Raw genomic sequence first — 18,825 nt, forward strand, 5'->3', positions numbered from 1 at the left:
ATATGCTGGACATAGAAATTGAAGAAATGTGGCAGTTGATGATGTAGCAATTCAAATGGAGGAAAATGGTAACAACAAGAAGCAAGATCAATCAAAAGTTGAACCTGATTGACAAGAAGAAGAACATGGAGCAAAAGACAGCAGACATACAGCAGCAGCAAAGGAACAAAGCATCTGGACAGTTACAGAACAAAGTATGGGATCCAGGAAGACCAAGACCAAAAGACACATGATCAAGAGATCATGAATATTTTCTACTTTGGGAGTCTGATGCAGGAGCATTTAGCCCAAGGAAAATCGTTGTAAATAGTAGACATAGGGGGTCATGCATTTTAGGAAATAGTTTTCCTAAGTCTCAAGTCAATGTAATATTTAGGCCTTTAAGTGTGATTTTATTAGATAATGGGAGAATATGTAAATGCTCTCAAAATAAATAAATGAGAACATGAGTGGTAGAAGTCAAGTCCAACTCTTAAATGGTTCCATGATTCTAGGAACAAGAGAGAGCTTTTAGGCATTAAATGGGAATTTGATAAGAAGACTTTTCTGTTTTAAAACAGAGGAAAAGATGGAATGGATAAAGTCTCAAGGAGACTTATCTACCACATATGCATGCATGGAGAGCTTTAGGGCTTTTCTTAGAGGGGTGATCGGATACTCCAATGATCCAATCCAATGCATTCTTATAAATAATGAACCTGCGGATTCAATAGGGAAGAGGCCACCAATAGTAGAATCTGGCCTGTGTCTATGTGTGTGTGCAAGACGAGGAGTCTCAAATGTAATCATGCTTTTACATTATATATATATATATATATATATAGAGTTTTACCCTGTATGTGTCAGTGTGTTAAGAAGTATTTCATACATGAATGATTTACTATGAATTGGTAAGCTCTGCAGGTTGCAGGCAAAATTCTGAAGGACGCAGAGGGATGGAGTGATTTAGAGGAATCACAATGGATTTCTAATCCAAGTGAAGAGACAGAGGAAGCTCAGAAGGAAGAGCGAGCTGCGAATGAGCAGAGGACACGCAGAGGAGAAGAACGATTCCAAAGGAATCGTAACGGATTGTTGAATCCACTGGGATGATCAGGAATTGCTTTGAAGTGATAGCAATCAAGGGAGTATGAGGAATTGAACCAGAAGAGAGTGGTGCGGTCGAAACAGTGAGGACCAGAACCCTTTGGAAACCCGAACTATGCAGAAGATTGAAGAAAATGAGGGAAAAACTAAGTAAAGGGAAGGACAGAGAAGCGTGAAGAGTTAGCGCTCAGCCACCGTTGGATTTGGAAGATCCACGATTGAGATGGCATCGCAATTTAGTTTGGGAGAATCGCAATGAATGTGCATGATTAATCGTGGACCGTTGGATCGTGGCTAGATCAACGGTCACGATTAAATCGCATATTAGCGACCGGAGGCGCCAAGGGTCAGCAGTTTAGGAATGTTGCGATATCGCCGATAGGGATATATCGGTGATCGGGGGTTCGGAGATCGGGAATTGACAGAGGTCGGAGCAATAGTGCGGAAGCAGTGGTGAACGGATCTGACGTTTTATAGTCGCGTTTGTAATAAATTTGAGATCCGCTATAAGGGTTCAGAGCAGAAATTTCTTTGTATTCCCAAGTATTTAATATTTTCGATAGTTTATATGGTACGGGCCTTTTAACGCAAAAGCATATGTTAAATGATCCGATAGTTATATCGGAGTCGAAGAAGGGGGATGGTTCATATGTGTATGAGCCGTTGACATAGCCGATAGCGATTGCGATGAGGTTTAGCCTCGGAAACCGTGACAAGACTGTACGGTAGGCGGAAAAGGCATGTTTGGGATTAATTCCTTTGTAATGCTTTATAAAGTGGAAAAAAGGATTTAAAGACTTGAACTAAAGTTCCGAAGGGTTCATATAATTCCGATAGAAGTTTCAGGCGGGGTGATTGAAGTTCCTATGTAAAGGAATTGTATAAGAGGGCCACTTGACCATTTAAGGTTTGAAGATTTGACTCTATTGTAGAGTCAAATATCCTGGGACAGTTGTGGATGCATACTGTGGGTATGTGCGGGTGTTACCTTTACCCTACAATAATATTTAAAGAAAAAAATACCTCTCTTTTTCACTTAAGAATGTTCATTCAAAAGTGATATGAGCAGTCATCAATGAAGTGGGGTGCATACTCAGCCAATGAATGGACAAGTTGGAAATTACAAGAGATTCAACTATGTAACAAATCAAGAGGTTTGGTAGAACATGATGACATACCTATAGGAAATTATGTCAATGTTGTTTCCCAAGAACACAACCTTAACAAACTCCATTAGTGCAAGAAACTTTGAGGAGATCGAACATTAAATTTTTTGTTCACAAGTGTTGCAAACACATACAATTCAAATGTCTAGATCTTTCATGCCAAAGTCTATATAAAGAATCAATTTGTACAATGAAGAGGAACTTTAAGCAAGTTCAAAATGAACAAATGTGTACAAGAAAGAATCATGGTCAATGCATCTAGAAGTAAAAACAATATGTAGATTCAATAATCAAAGATGATGAGTCTTGCAAAGGTCAAATGAAAATAATTAGCAATAGTGTTCAAAAGAGACAATGAAGGAAATCAAACCAAAACAACATCAAAGAGATTTATGATGTGAGGAGGCATTGTTTTGCATATGTTTTGAGAATGTTGAATTTATTTTGAGAGGGAATAAATACTCTTTTGGCATTTAGTGAAGTTGAACATAACACATTTGGTAGTTGAAAGCAAGATATTGTTACTAACCAATGAGGATTACATGGGGAGGGAAAAGGTAGGAGGGAGTATGTATGGAATCTTTAGGAGCAAGGTGATCAACATAAATGATTATGAACAAAAGAAACAAAGTAGCCTCAAAGTGGCAACACTAGCTTCATTAAAACAAAAAAAAACAAAAAAAAATCTACGAAGACAAACTGTGATAGGTATGAAGAGAAAAATATGAATTTCTCAATTTTGAGGTACTGTCACCAAGGGTCTGCAATTTGTGAGGGTAAGAAATGAACTTGAAGAGGCATTGAAGAGAGAATATGGGTAGCACTTGAAGTAGAAATGTTGACCAAAAATGATAATAGTAGGCCTATATATGAACATAATGTGAGTTGATAGAACTTATTGTGAAAAGTGTTGTGTTCATTGAACTATTTTTTAATACTTTTATGTGTATTGGTATTGTATGGAAAATTTATCCAAATAACATAGAACCATACAAGTTTTCTTAAAGTTGTTCATCTATTTACCTTTTAGTACTTTTATCTATATTGACATTGTATAGAAAAATTATCGAATTAATGAGTGATGGAAAGGGAATGATACCATAATTTTCATAAAGTTGGGTTTTGAACCCATCACTTCCTTCTTTGAAGAAAGGATAAGAGAGATAGGATTTCTCCATTTTAGTAATGAATTGTAAAGACTGAATGAGCTTAAACTGCAAAAGAAATCAAATCAATTCCTCTTTTTTTAGTCAATATTGCTTGTGCACCCTCGAACTTACGCCATATAGTAGAAGCCATATAATTCTTCCTAAATAAATTAAGAAGAGGCCATTAATGGATGGTGTTCCTGAAGTTGTATTAAAAAGAGGCCATCAATGGATGATGTTGATTAATTAAACATTGGGACATTTGCAACCTTCACTTATTGTGTACATGCAACTTTCACATGTTTTTAAGACATTAGAGTTTCTCAAATAAAAGTACCAATGTTGAGCATGATATCACATTCATATTATTTCTTCTTAAATATGTAAATTATTCTTCTTAGCCATTTTTCCTGTTATTTAAAAAAAAAACTGCCACACCCACTTTTCTATTCTACTTCTTAAGAATGCATACTTTTGTATAACTTGCTCCATAAGAGGTTCATTCTACAATCCAACACGAAGGAGATGTGTAATTCTTTCTATGCTTAACCTTGAGTTGACGCATATATATTTAAAAATAAAATTAAAAAAAATCTACAAAAAGTAATGCCAATTATAATAATAAAGAAAAATGAGAAATATCCTTTGAATAAAAAGCAATGTTGGTTATATAATAAAACAACAAAACTAAATATACATATTTAGTTAGCATTCATGAAACGCATTATCAATAATGCCACTTTCATGTATTAGCTTATTTGGTGGTTGATAATACAACCTAATATGAAGGAGATGTACTAAAAATATTTCATTGTCATTCTCAACCATAAACAAAATATTTAGATGTCCATGTGAAAAACATGAATTTATATAAATTTTAAAGAGAGATAAAGGTATTGAAACTAAAAAGAACTACAAAATATTATATTTTCACTTTTAAGTAATCCCAAAGATGAATAATTATTATACTTTTAAAAATATTTCAATATAGAGCTTAAATAAACTATTTGAATATGTTTGTTTACTAGTTCCTTTTAGAGACCCAATATGAAGTAGATATTGTCTAGTAACTTGCATTTAAACATAATAAAATATTACATACATTAACAAAAATAAAAAAATTAAAAATAGTAATAACTAAAAAACAAAGTTGGTTATAAATAAAGTACTTTAATTTTACATCATTGAAATTTAAAAAATTAATTAATTTACTTTTTAGTATGAGAGAGATTTCTAATTTCTTCACTACTTAATATGGAGTTGAAAAATGACATGTAAAAATAATATTATTGATTTAAAAAAAGTCTATCCGTAAAAATCACATAAGAGAAATTTTTGGCTATTGATATTATATGATGTGTAATATTATATTATAACATTTTAAAAAATTGTGTGAATTGTAAATAAAGTATTTCAATGTTCATAATAAATAACAGAATTTTATATCAATTTTAGATAGAAAAAATAAAAAAATTTAAATTAAAAAAATTCTTATATTTTCATTTTCCATTATAATGAAAATGTGTAATCTATTTCATTCTTAACATGAGGATGATATATTATATTAAAAAATATTAATGTGGTTCATTTCAATATGCATGTTGAATAAAATATTTTAACATCAAACATTCCATTAATAAGTTCTTTTTAATTCAAGGTATGAGGGAGAATTGTAATTCTTTCAATGTTTAATAAGAAATTGATATGTGATATTTTAAAAAATATTAATAACAAAAATAATTAAATGAGAGAAAGATTGTATCCTATGGGTATATATTTTCTAGTTTTGAATATGATGGGAGGTGCATTAACATTTTAAGGTGAAGAATGTGAATCATAAATAAATAAATAAATTGAAATGTATATATTATATAAAACTAGTGAAAATAAAAATAAAATAAAATAAATCTTATATTTAAACCATTTTATTAGTGTTTTGCTCAAAACTAACTTAGATCCATCTTAATTCCAAATCTACTGATGCAAGAGCATTCAGCTCAGAAATTTCTTTGTATTTTATTAGACATAGGGGGTCTTGTGTTTTCAAGGAAGTTGGATTCCTATGTATCAAATTAATTTAATTATTAAAGTTTTGAGTGATTTCAATGAGAGAAACTAGAATAGGGATTAATTAAGTATTGTGAGGCATATTTGTAAATGTTCTCGAATGGAGGAGAACATGAGTGATGATGAGTGATTAGTGAGGATTGAGAGATTTTGAAATATTGTAAATCCTAGATTAGGAATTGGTTTTATGATTTTGGGAATTAAAGAGAATCCTTAGGATTTAGTTAAGTTGTTGAGATCCTCAAGGGATCATTGAGAGATTTTAGGACTTCTTGAGCAGATTAAGGATCTGAACCACGAAATAGGTTACAGAACCTTTTGTATAAATGTAAGCCTAAAAGGCATAAAGAGAATTAGTTAATTCGAGGGTTAGCTAGCTAGGAGTTAGAGAGTGAGTTAGTTAGATAGGGTTGATTGTAAACCTACGGACAGGAAAGGAAAAGGCCATTGATAGTGATGATCGGGCCAAAAAAAAAAATCCTTTTGTAATTGCTTGTTTATTCATACAAATAACTCGATTTCTGAGTTTGTGTGGTGCGAATGGACTAATTGAATGAATTGTGTGTGAATTAGAGTAATTCTGCATAGTATATGTATGCAGGTGGAATTAAGCAGATCACGAAGACGAAGTGGAGGACGAAGGATCTTAATCTGATCGTTTGAATCCGTTTGAAGGATCAAAGTTGAAGTTCAGGAGTGACAATGTTTAAGAATATGCGGAAGTAAGTTGAGGAGGAAGTTGTGTTGTAGAACAACCACAGACCAGAAACCCTGGAGAACACTTAATACATAGAAGAACAGAGAGAGGACAGTGCACAGAAGAGGAGTACAACAATCGAAAGTGATTGAATGGTTTAGAAGGGATAAATGTGTAAAGAATGCTATATGCAAGTCGGGTAAATAGACCAAAACACTAAGAAGTCGCATAAAGACGAAGTAAAGGAAGGAACAAGCAATGAATGTAACCATGCACAGGAACCATTGGATCAGTCAGATCAACGGACAAAACGAATGGAAGGTGAGCGACGGAGATCTTATTGTGCAAACTAAAGTGAAGAAGCAAAGAGATCAGATTAAGCCACGTGTTAGCTGAAGGAAGGAGCAGTCTTCATAGGCGGTAAGTAGTTTCTCGCACGCCCTTCTATGAGTTCACACGATTAACCTTATGGGTTGACATGTAGCACGCGAAGGAAAGAGAAAACCATTTTTCTTGCGTGCTCTTGATCTAATATCGATCGTGTATGTAATCTGCGCGAGATTGTGTGATCACCGTTGGATTGAGGTAGTAGGAATAAACGGTGGAGATTTAATGTGCTAAGGAGTTAGTTTGAAGAAATGATCAGACGATGCGATAACCGTTGGATTGAGGAGACAGATCAACGATGCGAATTGAACGTGATAAAGGGAGCATCGGTATACATGCAAAGGTTCGTGGAATGGCAGAAAGGTAAGGTTTAAGTGTGTTTATGAAAATTTTCTATTATACGGAAATTATAATAGAAATAAGCGGAACCAATGGATTATGGTTTAAGTTTGGGTTAAACTGAAACCAGAGTAAAAGGGGTATGGTTAATATGTGCGGGCAATAAGAATTAGCCTAAGATTATGAAGGTTCCTCTCAAAGGTTTATTAAAGTCTAAACTTGGGATAGTTAGATGAAATATTTCCACTTAAGGAATTGAACTTTGATAAAGTGGGTTTTCATCAAATGTTATATTTCCGCTAGTTAAAACTTTGGTTTAAGAGAATTTTCCCTAGGTATGGAATTTGGGAATTCCTAGGACACATATAGATGACGTGCAATTTTATTTGCATGTTGTGGGTATATGCGGCTTAGGCTGCATCATTATGGTGTTTACAGCTTAGGCTGGCATCATTTGGTATCGTAGATGAACAAGGAATTTATGTGTGTAAGAATTCTTTGAGAAATTTAGAACAGAGTTATGTTTTGAAGGTGCGTATACAAGTGAAAGGTGATCAGATCTTGAATCTGACAAATGGTAGACACATAGAGATAAAGTGTAGTAGAATATTGGAGAATTTGTAGATGCAGGGAAACAGAGAACAATCCATTCAAAGTGCAGGTGAATGGTAGAACAAGATCATGCAGAGGTCTTGAAGGTAGCGGCATAAGAAAGTGAGAAAATTGCAGCAACCTAGAGCAAGGAGTGCTCAATTGGTTCCAAAAGAAAGAACCAGAGAGATGCCAAAAGACTGAGCTCAAAGGAGAGAAGCTTAGTGAGGTATCATGTAGCAAGAGGGACTTGTTACTGCAGAGGTATTGTTGCAGCTCACGGAAAGATCATCAAGGCAATTCCACAGAGAATGTGGGTAGAAGTGCTAAGGGATGAAGAAAGATGGTAAGAGTTTCTGAATGAAAGAAGAATGTGGCAGAACCTTGAAGAATTCCAACAAAGGTTGGATAAAGAGGACAATTGTGTTTTTAAAAGGTGTAGATGAGTTGAAGCCTAGAAGGAGCAAAGAAAAGTGCTCAAAGAGGTTCTAGGAAATAGAGAACCAAGTGCTTGCCAAAAGACCAAGTACAGAGGAAAGCTTGGTGAGGTAAGTGGCAGCAGGGAGAACTTGTTGTTGCAGAGGCTTTAGTGCAACTCATAGTAAGTGAGTGAGGAACTCATGAAGATAGAGAATGAGATGACTACTGATAGTCATAACAGAGGTAACAGAGGTTCTGAGGAAGACCACAGTAGAAGAAAGGTGAAGAAAGAGGATGCCAAGGCAAATGGCATACAGAGACAATTAAGTGAAGAAGAATATGAGAGGGAGAAGGTTGAGATTGCAGTCCATCTTGAGTTATTGATGGAGATGTTGCAGATGAATAAGGATGACCAGAAGCATGGTTATGTCATGAGGAAGAAAGTAAAGTGGCAGAGGCTACAAGAGAAGAGAAATCAACAGCTGAATATGCAATTAGCAGAAGAGTTGAAGAAGCTTGAATAGATAATGAATGTTCAATTGAAGTTTGAAGAACTAATATGTGAAGCAACAGTTGAGACTGTTGAACCTTGTAATTCTCAAACTGATAAATTGTATACAAATGCAGGAATTATAAGTGATGATGAAGTACTTAAGACATGTCACAGGGAAATTGAATTGCTGGAATATTTGCTGAAAAACTCAGAGTATGACAATGTGATTGCAGACGAAGGAGCTCACTACAGTGGACAAGAGCAGAAAGACATCATTGAAGCAAATGGTGTGGAAGAGAGATTTGCTGACAGTTTCGAGAGTCCTTTGGAGAATTCTTTAAAGAGATTAAATCAGCATACTGATGTGCTAATAGAGAAGGAAAAATCATAGTAGCATACTGAAATGTTGGCAATGGAAAAAGAGGCATTAAGGCCTTATGTTTTTCATTTTAATAATTGTTTTGTGAGTGCAGGTTTTGTTGCAGATGTTGGAGGAAATTTGGCACATATGAGCAGCCAAGTAAAGACGGAAGAGGAAGATTCTATGGAAGTATTTAATCCATTGAACAGAGATATTACGTTGCTAGAAAGAATGCTAGAGAATCAAGATTTGATGCAGAAAGAGATAATCATGAAAGAGGATAAGGATGAAAGGGCGGTAGTAAGAATCTGACAACTTCAAAGAGAATATAATGAATAACAGGTTGAAGAGCTAGTGGATAGCAGCAACAAACTGAAGTAAAGAGAAAGAGGTAGCAACAAATGGCAGAGTATGTACCAACTCAAGGATGTGCTAAAGATAGAGATTGAATAATTATGGTAGTTAATGATGAAGCAATCCAAATGGAGGAGATTGATAGCAACAAGAAGAGTGATCAATCAGAATTTGAAATTGATTGACAAGGAGAGGAAAATGAAATAGAAGACAACAAACATACAACAACAATAAAGGAATAGAGCATTCAGACAACTACAAACTAAAGTTTGGGACCCTGGAGGTTTTCTATCAACATATGGGAACACGTGATCAGGAGATCATGAATGTTTTCAACCTTGAGAGTCTGATGCAGGAGCATTTAGCTCAAAAATTTCATTGTATTTTAGTAGACATAGGGGGTCTTGTGTTTTCAAGGAAGTTGGATTCTTATGTATCAAATTAATGTAATTATTAAAATTTTGAGTGATTTTAATGAGGGAAACTAGAATAGGGATTAATTAAGTATTGTGAGGCATATTTGTAAATGTTCTCGAATGTAGGAGAACATGAGTGATGATGAGTGATTAGTGAGGACTGGGAGATTTTGAAATATTGTAAATCCTAGATTAGGAATTGGTTTCATGATTTTGGGGATTAAAGAGAATCCTTAGGATTTAGTTAAGTTGTTGAGATCCTCAAGGGATCATTAAGAGATTTTAGGACTTGATGAGCAGATTTAGGATCTGAACCAGGAAATGGGTTACAGAACCTTTTGTATAAATGTAAGCTTAAAAGGCATAGAGAGAGTTACTTAATTCGAGGGTTAGCTAGCTAGGAGTTAGAGAGTGAGTTAGTTAGATAGGGTTGATTGTAAGCCTACGGATAAGAAAGGAAAAGGCCACTGATAGTGAAGATCGGGCCAGCAAGGAATCCTTTTGTAATTACTTGTTTATTAATACAGATAACTCGACTTTTGAGTTTGTGTGGTGTGAATGGAGTAATTGGTGAATTAGAGTAATTCTGCATAATATATGTATGCAGGTGGAATTAAGCAAATCACAAAGAAGAAGTGGAGGGTGAAGGATCATGATCTGATCATTTGAATCCGTTTGAAGGATCAAAGTTGAAGCTCAGGAGTGACAATGTTTAAGAGTACGCGAAAGTAAGTTCAGGAGGAAGTTGTGTTGCAGAACAATCAAAGACTAGAAACCCTAGAGAACACCTAATACACAGAAGAATAGAGAGAGGACAGTAAACAGAGGAGGAGTACAGCAATCGGAAGTGGTTGAATGGTTTAGAAGGGATAAACGCACAAAGGATGATATAGGTGAGTCGGGTAAATAGACCAGAACACTAAGAAGTCACATAAAGACGAAGTAAAGGAAGGAACAAGTAATGAATGTAACCGTGCACAGGAACTGTTGGATCAGTCAGATCAACAGACAAAATGAATGGAAGGTGAGCAGCAGAGATCTTATCGAGCAAACTAAAGTGAAGAAGCGAAGAGATCATATTAAGCCACGTGTTATCAGAAGGACGAAGCGGTCTTCATGGGCGGTAAGTAGTTTCTTGCGCGCCCTCAAAGCGAAAAACGGTATTTCTACGAGTTCACGCAATTAACCTTATGGGTTGACACGAAGCACCCGGAGGAAAGAGAAAACCACTTTTTCTCGCGTGCTCTCGGTCTAATATCGATTGTGCATGTAATCTGCACAAGATTACGCGATCATCGTTGGATTGAGGTAGGAGGAACAAACGGTGGAGATTTAATGCGCTAAGGAGTTAGTGTGAAGAAGTGAGCAGATGCTGCGATAACTGGGATTGAACGCGATAAAGGGAGCATCGATATACATGCAAAGGTCCGTGGAATGGTGAAAAGGTAAGGTTTAAGTGTGTTTATGAAATATTTCTATTATACGGAAATTATAATAGAAATAAGCAGAAGCAATGGATTATGGTTTAAGTTTGGGTTAAACTGAAACCAGAGTAAAAGGGGTATGGTTAATATGCGCGGGTAATAAGAATTAACTTACGATTATGAAGGTTCCACTCAAAGGTTTATTAAATTCTAAACTTGGGATAGTTAGATGAAATATTTCCACTTAAGGAATTGAACTTTGATAAAGTGGGTTTTCATCAGACTCTATATGAGAATTGTACTTGCTTTTAACTTTATATACACACGACTAGACCAAAATGTTTGTTGCAAAATTGTTTACAAATGTATCAAAAGCTATTACATTCTTTGGCCTAAATACAATTGTCTTCTATGCAATTTTAGTTCTTTATTGTTTTTATTTTAATTTAACTGTTAATTACTTTTTGCATAAAATGCATGTAGCAACATTGCTTATTACACTCGTTATAAAAAAAGATATATTGTTAAAAAATTATATTTTTTATTAAGAAGGCACAGGTTCAATTGTCTCAACACTCTCGAGATCCACCTGCAAGTAAGTAATCCCTTCAAATAAATCTATCTACAAGTAAGTAATCCCCTAAAAAGAAAAAAAAATTATAATTATAATTTATTTTAAGTATAAAATTATTAACTATTAAATATATATATATATATATATATATTATTTTTTCTCTATAAAAACATGATTTCTCTTTTTATTTACTAAATTCAGATTTATAATTATTTAATGTATTTCCTTTTAATATAATATTATATTATATTTTTTCGTTGACATTTTCACTTTTTACCACCTTTTTACTGGGTTGTACAGTACTCTGCTATCCACTTTCTACTACCTTTTTACTGGGTTGTACAGTACTCTGTTGTTCTAAAATGAAAATAACTTGGATCTTCTAAATGCAAAATAAGAGATAATAGAATTATTTAATGATTTGATATTATATTTATTATATAAATAATACATATGTATTATATGTATTGTATTATTTATATAACAAGAGTATTATATAAATAATAATTAAAATGATATTTTTTAAATTGAGATTACAGCTATTTAAAAAAATTAAAAAGTATAGTTCAAATAATTATTAAAAAGTATAGTTTAAATAATTAATTTCCCATTATATTTGTTGAATTTAGAATTAAAAAAGATCTACTCATGACTCTGCACTAATGTAATACACACCATAGTTAATTCACACAAAAATTGACTTATAGTTCTTGTGTTACAGCACTCAAGCGAGAGCTTGGGCATTCCTCAACTCACTCGGAAAACTGGAGCTCTGGTATGTTTGTTACTCAGCAACAGCATCAAAATTTAGTATGTTTTGTGCCATTACTTCTCTAAATTTAGTCTGTGCAGATTACATTCTGCTATGTTTGTTACTATATTACTCAGCAACTGCGTCCAAATTTTATATGTTATCTGCCATTAATGCTCTAAATTTAGTCTCTGCAGATTACATTATATCTATAGCCGAAATTTTATGAGAGGAATGTTGACAATTTGCTTGCAGTTCGTTTTTTTCACTGGCGGAGTAGTTTTCCTCACTCTTATTGTGAATGGATCCACTGCTCAATTTTTGTTACATTTTCTGGGAATGGATAAAACCTCTGACTCCAAAGTATGATTCCATCCTAATTATCGTGTTAGAGTGTTTGATATCAATGTTAGTTTTAGGAATATTTTGAAATGTTAATTTTAGGAATATTTCGGAATGTTAGTTTTAGGAATATTTCGGAATCTAATACATAGAAATTTTGAAATATTTCAAGAATCTACAAAATATAAAAATGAATTTTGTTGTTTAAATTATCAAATAAATTTTGTCGCTTAAATTATCTTTTTTTCCTAATAATATATCACTACTACTGAGATTCATAATTTCTCATATTTCAGGGATTTCTGACATTCTTCCATTTTGAGATGCAGATGCAGATTGTACAGTACATAAGGTCTGAAATGAAAAATAAAGCTTTAGAGAAATTGGGAGAACTGGGGGAAGATGAAGAACTGGGGCCAGATGATAGGCAATCAGTTTGCCAACGTATAACATGTTTGAAAACAGAGGAAGGTCATTGCATATCGATAAATGAAGACGAGCAGCACAGGATGGACAAGCAGGATACTCGATTGCTGCTTCTAAATGGCAAGTCCACTATTCCTACTCTTGTATTTGTACAGGGAATATGAAGGGTTGTAACACAGAATAGGGGATTCACATATTTGGAATTAATATTGCACATATGATGATATTTAATCATTTAGGGTATATGTCTATAAATTTTGATGCATGTTTCTCCATTCACAAATTTAGAAGTACTAGTTTACATTACCAGTTGGGTATATGTTTATAAATTTTGAAGTGTATTTTTCTATCCAAAGGGTGCCATTTCAGCTTTCAAGCAAATTTAGATATTTAGAGGTAATATTCACATTTAGACACATTCTATTATCAAAAGTACACACAAGAAGAGAAGCTTTAATATTATAAAGTTAGTAGGTTGTCCCAAGTCTTTTCCCACAACCCTCTTCATAGAACAAGTTCCAACATAAGAGTAATGCCTTACACATGATGGCACGACAAAAGGAAGTAGGACACATGTGTAGAGGACACTCCAATTTAAATGAAGTTTGTGGTATATGGAGAAAGCAATGTCAAAGGGATGCCTTGAGAAACAAGGGTAACTATGCTTACCTAGAAGAACACCCTTCATTTGAGTATATAATGATTGGGTAACCATCCCAAAAACCCTAACATAAGAGTAAATAAGTGTGCCACCTTTTGAGCATAAGATGATATACTTCATGACAAAACTTACTAACTACTAATGAATGGTGGAGCTCTCCATCCATAAGGGAGATTTATTATATTTTTTAATTAGGAAGGTGATTTAATAGAAGGTTTCTAGGGAGTGCTTTCCTAGGAGAAGTATCAAGTGGGCCTTTTTACAAATTCTTACACGCATTTGAAGACTTGTTTTCCTTTATCATATGACATGTAGTATTAGAGGCTCATTCAAAGCATGTGGTCTAGCCAAAGGGATAAGAGTAGAGGAGTGCACCACTTTATGAGGGATATCAAGGATTTGGGACAAATCTCCACAAATCAAGAACTAATAGAGTGTTTGTACTAAGATGGTGACACTTGGAAGATTTTACCCATTCAAAATTGTTTAGAAATCAAATTCACTTTGAGGATTCCTATATCCTCAGTTCTCTCCAGAGAGTTCTTTTTATATTTTTATGAAGGATATTCAAGCATAGAAATATATGGAAATACAAGTACTTCTCATTTGTAAGGTGCATTAATGTGGAAGAGAAAACATCAGTAAGCCAAGTATTAGTGAATAGATTAATGATTTTATCAAAGAGAATCTTCCCTTGTGTTGGAGGAGAGTAGACCAAAAGTGAGGAGGATGATCACCAAGGTGACAATGGCTGATTTAGCATAATTTCCCCTGGGATTTGTACTTGATGATTGGAATTGTTACCCCTTATTTTGTATAAAGCCTACATTAGTGAATATTTTCACTACCCTTGTGATTTTCATCACATAAAGCATTGGGTGGTTAGAATGTTCACTCAGTTTCATGAATTGTTAATGACACGGATGATGATGTGCTAGTGATTTTATGATATATTGCTTGCTATACTTGTTTATCTTGGAGGGATAGCATTACACTTTATCATGTGATGCTCTAGTGTCCACTCCTTACTAGATGATTACATATACGAATAAATAAATCCTTTGGTGGAACACCCTACCACTATTGGGCTAAGTGGACATTGCATTGACTTGATATGGTTGGTGTCATTGTGTCATATAGCACTTGGCATACACTCACTTTCCTACACATGGTTTGTTACACAGATCGTTTAATGTGCATGGTTAGTGCTCCTTTACCCTAATGCCCTAGCTCTTATGGATGGTATTCACATGTGGATGGATTACTTGTAGCATGTAGTAGGGAATCACCTTCAGCGCTTCCCTTCCTATGCCAGATTTGCAAGCATGTTGTAACAGTAAAAAAAATATAAATTAATTTCTTGATAGAAAAATATGCTGACAAATAATTTTATATCTATGTTACCTGCGATCAAGGTTTGCCAGATGACAACAAGGTTGTGGGGACGACTCTCCACCCAACCGTAGGCTCAATTGTGCAAGGATTCTGCTACAACTGGCCACCCCCGAGCCTCAATCAACGTACTACTGCCAGTGCTCCTAAGTCTTAGTATACCATTCTCCCAAGAGAATGAAAGATAGAATGACTGATAGAATGCCGGAAAAATAATGCCTCTCATCTTCCTTGCCCTCTATTAAATAGAAGTCTCATGCAACTTTCTTTTGATTTCTTTCTTTTTGATAGTTTCATTTTCTTGTTTTATTTCCTTCTTTTTGATAGTTTCATTTTCTTGTTTTATTTCCTTTTTTTTTTTTTGATAGTTTCCTTATTCTTATCTAGAGCTTTAGTATGGTTATTACTATTTTATTTTATTTTATTATTTTATTATTTATTTATTTCTTTGTATATATTTTTAATCTTATTTATTATTTAACATTTATGATTTATTATTTTTATTATTATTAAGTGATTTATTTATTATTATTTATAATTTATTTTATTAATTATTATTTTTGTATTATTTATTATTTTTATTTTTATTATTTTTATTTATTATTAAGGGGAGGGATATTACATACTCTCCCACTTTAAGGAACTTCGTCCCGAAGTTAAGTTGAATTATTTATTATTTATTATTTTTATTATTTTTTATTTATTATTCAATTTACTTCATGTTGCCAACACCCTCTGCTGAACTAGTATAACCAGCAGGCATCGAAAGTCCCCACACCCCTGGAAATCTCAAGGAATCTTTGTCCTTTTTCCCACTTTCGGCACTAAGCTAAGCCTGACCCGGTCTGTATCCTAGTCCAAGGCTGGCCCCAAGACTCGCGCCTGACTCAGACCTCATCTGCCCCAAGGCAGGCATCCGGTCCGGTACTCAATGACCCCGGGCATCTCGCAAGGCTGGCCCACTCCCTCCACAACTACTAAGGTGCATAGCCCCAGGCATCGAAGTCCTTTACATCCCTTCCAGACTTCGGCATCTCAATCCAATAACAGGCACCTAGCCTAGAACATCAGGCACTTGGCCTCCTCAAGATGATCCCATAGCTCTTCAAGAGCTATCCATCAAGAGCTATACACAAGACAAAGGAACCACTGGCATATGTAGTGTTGATTGAGTTTGTCCCCAGCCCATATGATGTTACTTATTCTCCCTCGTGCGTATGGGCTCGCACGAGATCATCAAATAAACCGGCCCTCTCGGCCCATTGTGGAGTCCTGTCAATCATCATACTTCAACATGCAACCAATGCATTAGATATACCATCATAGTATCATAGAAATTGCATTCATCATAGTTAATCGCAAATACATGCTTCATCTCAAGAAATACTATCATAAGTTATAACATCAACATCAAATACCTATTCATCATGTAGTAAACGAATATGTTAATATACTGCGACATAACATCATAATCATAAGGATACATCATCACTATAAGAACACATGTGCATCATTATTCCCTTACCATTATACTCAACATCTTAACAGTTCATTAAACTAAACGGAAATCATAGTGTATGTATCCTAAAGTTTAAACAATAAAACATGATTTAGATTCTCCATAAAAGTATCTGTCTTAGCTAAGGAGCACTATTCACCACACATTTTAATCAAGTAAATAAGGAAAGTCTTGAAAAATAACAACTGCATCTTCCCAGGTAGCTGACCCTGGGCTATATTGGTCCCATTGGACCTTGACTTGCTCAAACTCACGGTTCCTGAGTCGACGAACCCAGCGGTCCAGTATACAGAATGGTTTGACTTGAAGGGCTCCTTCCTCGGAAACCTGCAATTTTTCAAATTTCAAAACATGGGACGGGTCGGGTACATATTTTCTAAGCATAGAAACATGAAACACATTATGCATCCTTCTTAGATGGAAAGGCAGCTCAAGCTTGTAAGCAACTGGTCCAATCCTCTCTAGGATCGTGAATGGCCCAACAAATCTAGGCGATAGCTTTGTTCCCTTACCCATCCTAAAGGAACTTTTAAAGGGTTTGATTCTAATGAAAACTTGGCTTCCTTCCTCAAAGTTTCTATCAATTCTCTTTGCATCAGCATAACTTTTTTGGCGATCCCTGGCTTCTTTTAGTCTCTGTTTAATTGTGGCCATTTGATCTTCCATTTCTTGGAGCATTTCAGGTCCCAACATGACTCGGTCCTCTCATCGATCCCAACTTAACGGAGTACGACATGGTCTTCCATACAAGATCTCAAAGAGAGCTGCCTGTATTGAAGTGTGGTAACTATTGTTGTAGTCAAACTCTACTAAGGGGAGGTATTTCTGCCATTGGTTTTGTTGATCCATGACATACATTCTTAGCCTGTCCTCCAACACTTGGTTTACTCTTTCTGTTTGACCATCTATCTCTGAGTGATATGTTGTACTAAAATTCAGTTGTGTTCCCATAGATTGTAATAGACTTTTCCAAAATCTGGAAACGTGCGTCTCTATCAGATATTATCTTTCGTGGTACTCCATGAAGGCGAATTATTTCTTTCAGGAAAATGTGAGCGATAGTTGATGCTTCAAAGGTGGTCTTGACTGGAATGAAGTGAGCACTCTTAGTTAATTTATCAACCACAACCATAATACAGTCATGTCTCTGGGACGTCATAGGTAAGCCTCCAACAAAATCCATCGAAACAACTTCCCACTTAGTTTCTGGTATATCATGGGGTTGTAAAAGCCCTGCCGAGTGACGATGTTCAACTTTAACCTGTTGACATTCTAAACATCGAGCCACAAACATTGTTATATCCCTTTTCATTCCTGTCCAGAAAAATAGTTGTTTTAAGTCTGCATACATTTTTTGGACTCCTGGATGTGCAGCGTATGGAGCTTGATGGGCTTCCTTGATTATTAAATTCCGAAGAACGTCATCTTCTGGAACATAAATCCTACCCTTATATCGTAGCAATCCATCATTTTCTAAGGTGTATTCCTCCCACTTGGTTGCCACAGGTACCTCTTCTTGTAAGGCAAATTTGATTTGCTGGTAATGCGGGTCTCCTACTAGATGATTTAGAATCTGGCTCCTCAAGTCTATCTTTAATGTCGACATTGAATGAAGTCTAGGTCTCCTGCTTAAAGCATCTGCCACTTTGTTCTCTTTTCCCTTAATATAGGATATCTTGAAATCATAATCACTAAATAACTCACTCCAGCGTCGTTGTCGAGCATTAAGATCTTTTTGTGTGAAGATATACTCAAGACTTTTATGATCTGTTCTTAACTCAAATTGACGCCCCATTAGATAATGTCTCCACAATTTCAAGGCCATTACAACCGCTGCTAATTCCAGATCATGAGTTGCATAATTGATTTCATGGTTCTTAAGTTTTCGAGAAGCATAAGCGATAACCCTTTCATCTTGCATCAAGACTGCACCTAATCCTTCTTCTGATGCATCCGTGCATACAAGAAAGTCCTTGTCCATGTCAGGTACTTTTAATATTGGGGCCGTTGTTAGTCGATGCTTTAGCTCATTAAATGCTTTCTCACACTCACTTGTCCATTCAAACTTAACCCCTTTCCTTTGGAGGCGGGTGACGGGATTAGATATCTGCGAGAACCTTTCTACAAACCTTCTATAGTAGCCTGCCAATCCCATAAAGCTACGTACTTCCTTGACATTCCGGGGAGAGGGCCAAGTAGGAGTGGGCCAGC

At 35.0% G+C, this 18,825-nt stretch overlaps 1 protein-coding gene across 1 annotated transcript in view; it reads left to right on the forward strand.

Moving 5' to 3' along the window:
- The window catches only part of LOC149234373 (sodium/hydrogen exchanger 7-like), a 28,497-nt gene extending 15,291 nt beyond the window's left edge, over positions 1-13,206 (forward strand). The window contains exons 3-5 of the mRNA XM_089368254.1: positions 12,245-12,298; positions 12,530-12,637; positions 12,946-13,206. Of these exons, the coding sequence (XP_089224380.1) occupies positions 12,245-12,298; positions 12,530-12,637; positions 12,946-13,206 (423 nt within the window). The remainder of the gene's footprint in view (positions 1-12,244; positions 12,299-12,529; positions 12,638-12,945) is intronic.
- The last annotated feature ends 5,619 nt before the right edge of the window (positions 13,207-18,825 follow it).

This window comes from Pinus tabuliformis, chromosome 8 (assembly GCF_031772625.1).
Source record: "Pinus tabuliformis cultivar Carrire ecotype Pingquan chromosome 8, CPIR1, whole genome shotgun sequence".
Taxonomy (NCBI): Eukaryota; Viridiplantae; Streptophyta; class Pinopsida; order Pinales; family Pinaceae; genus Pinus; species Pinus tabuliformis.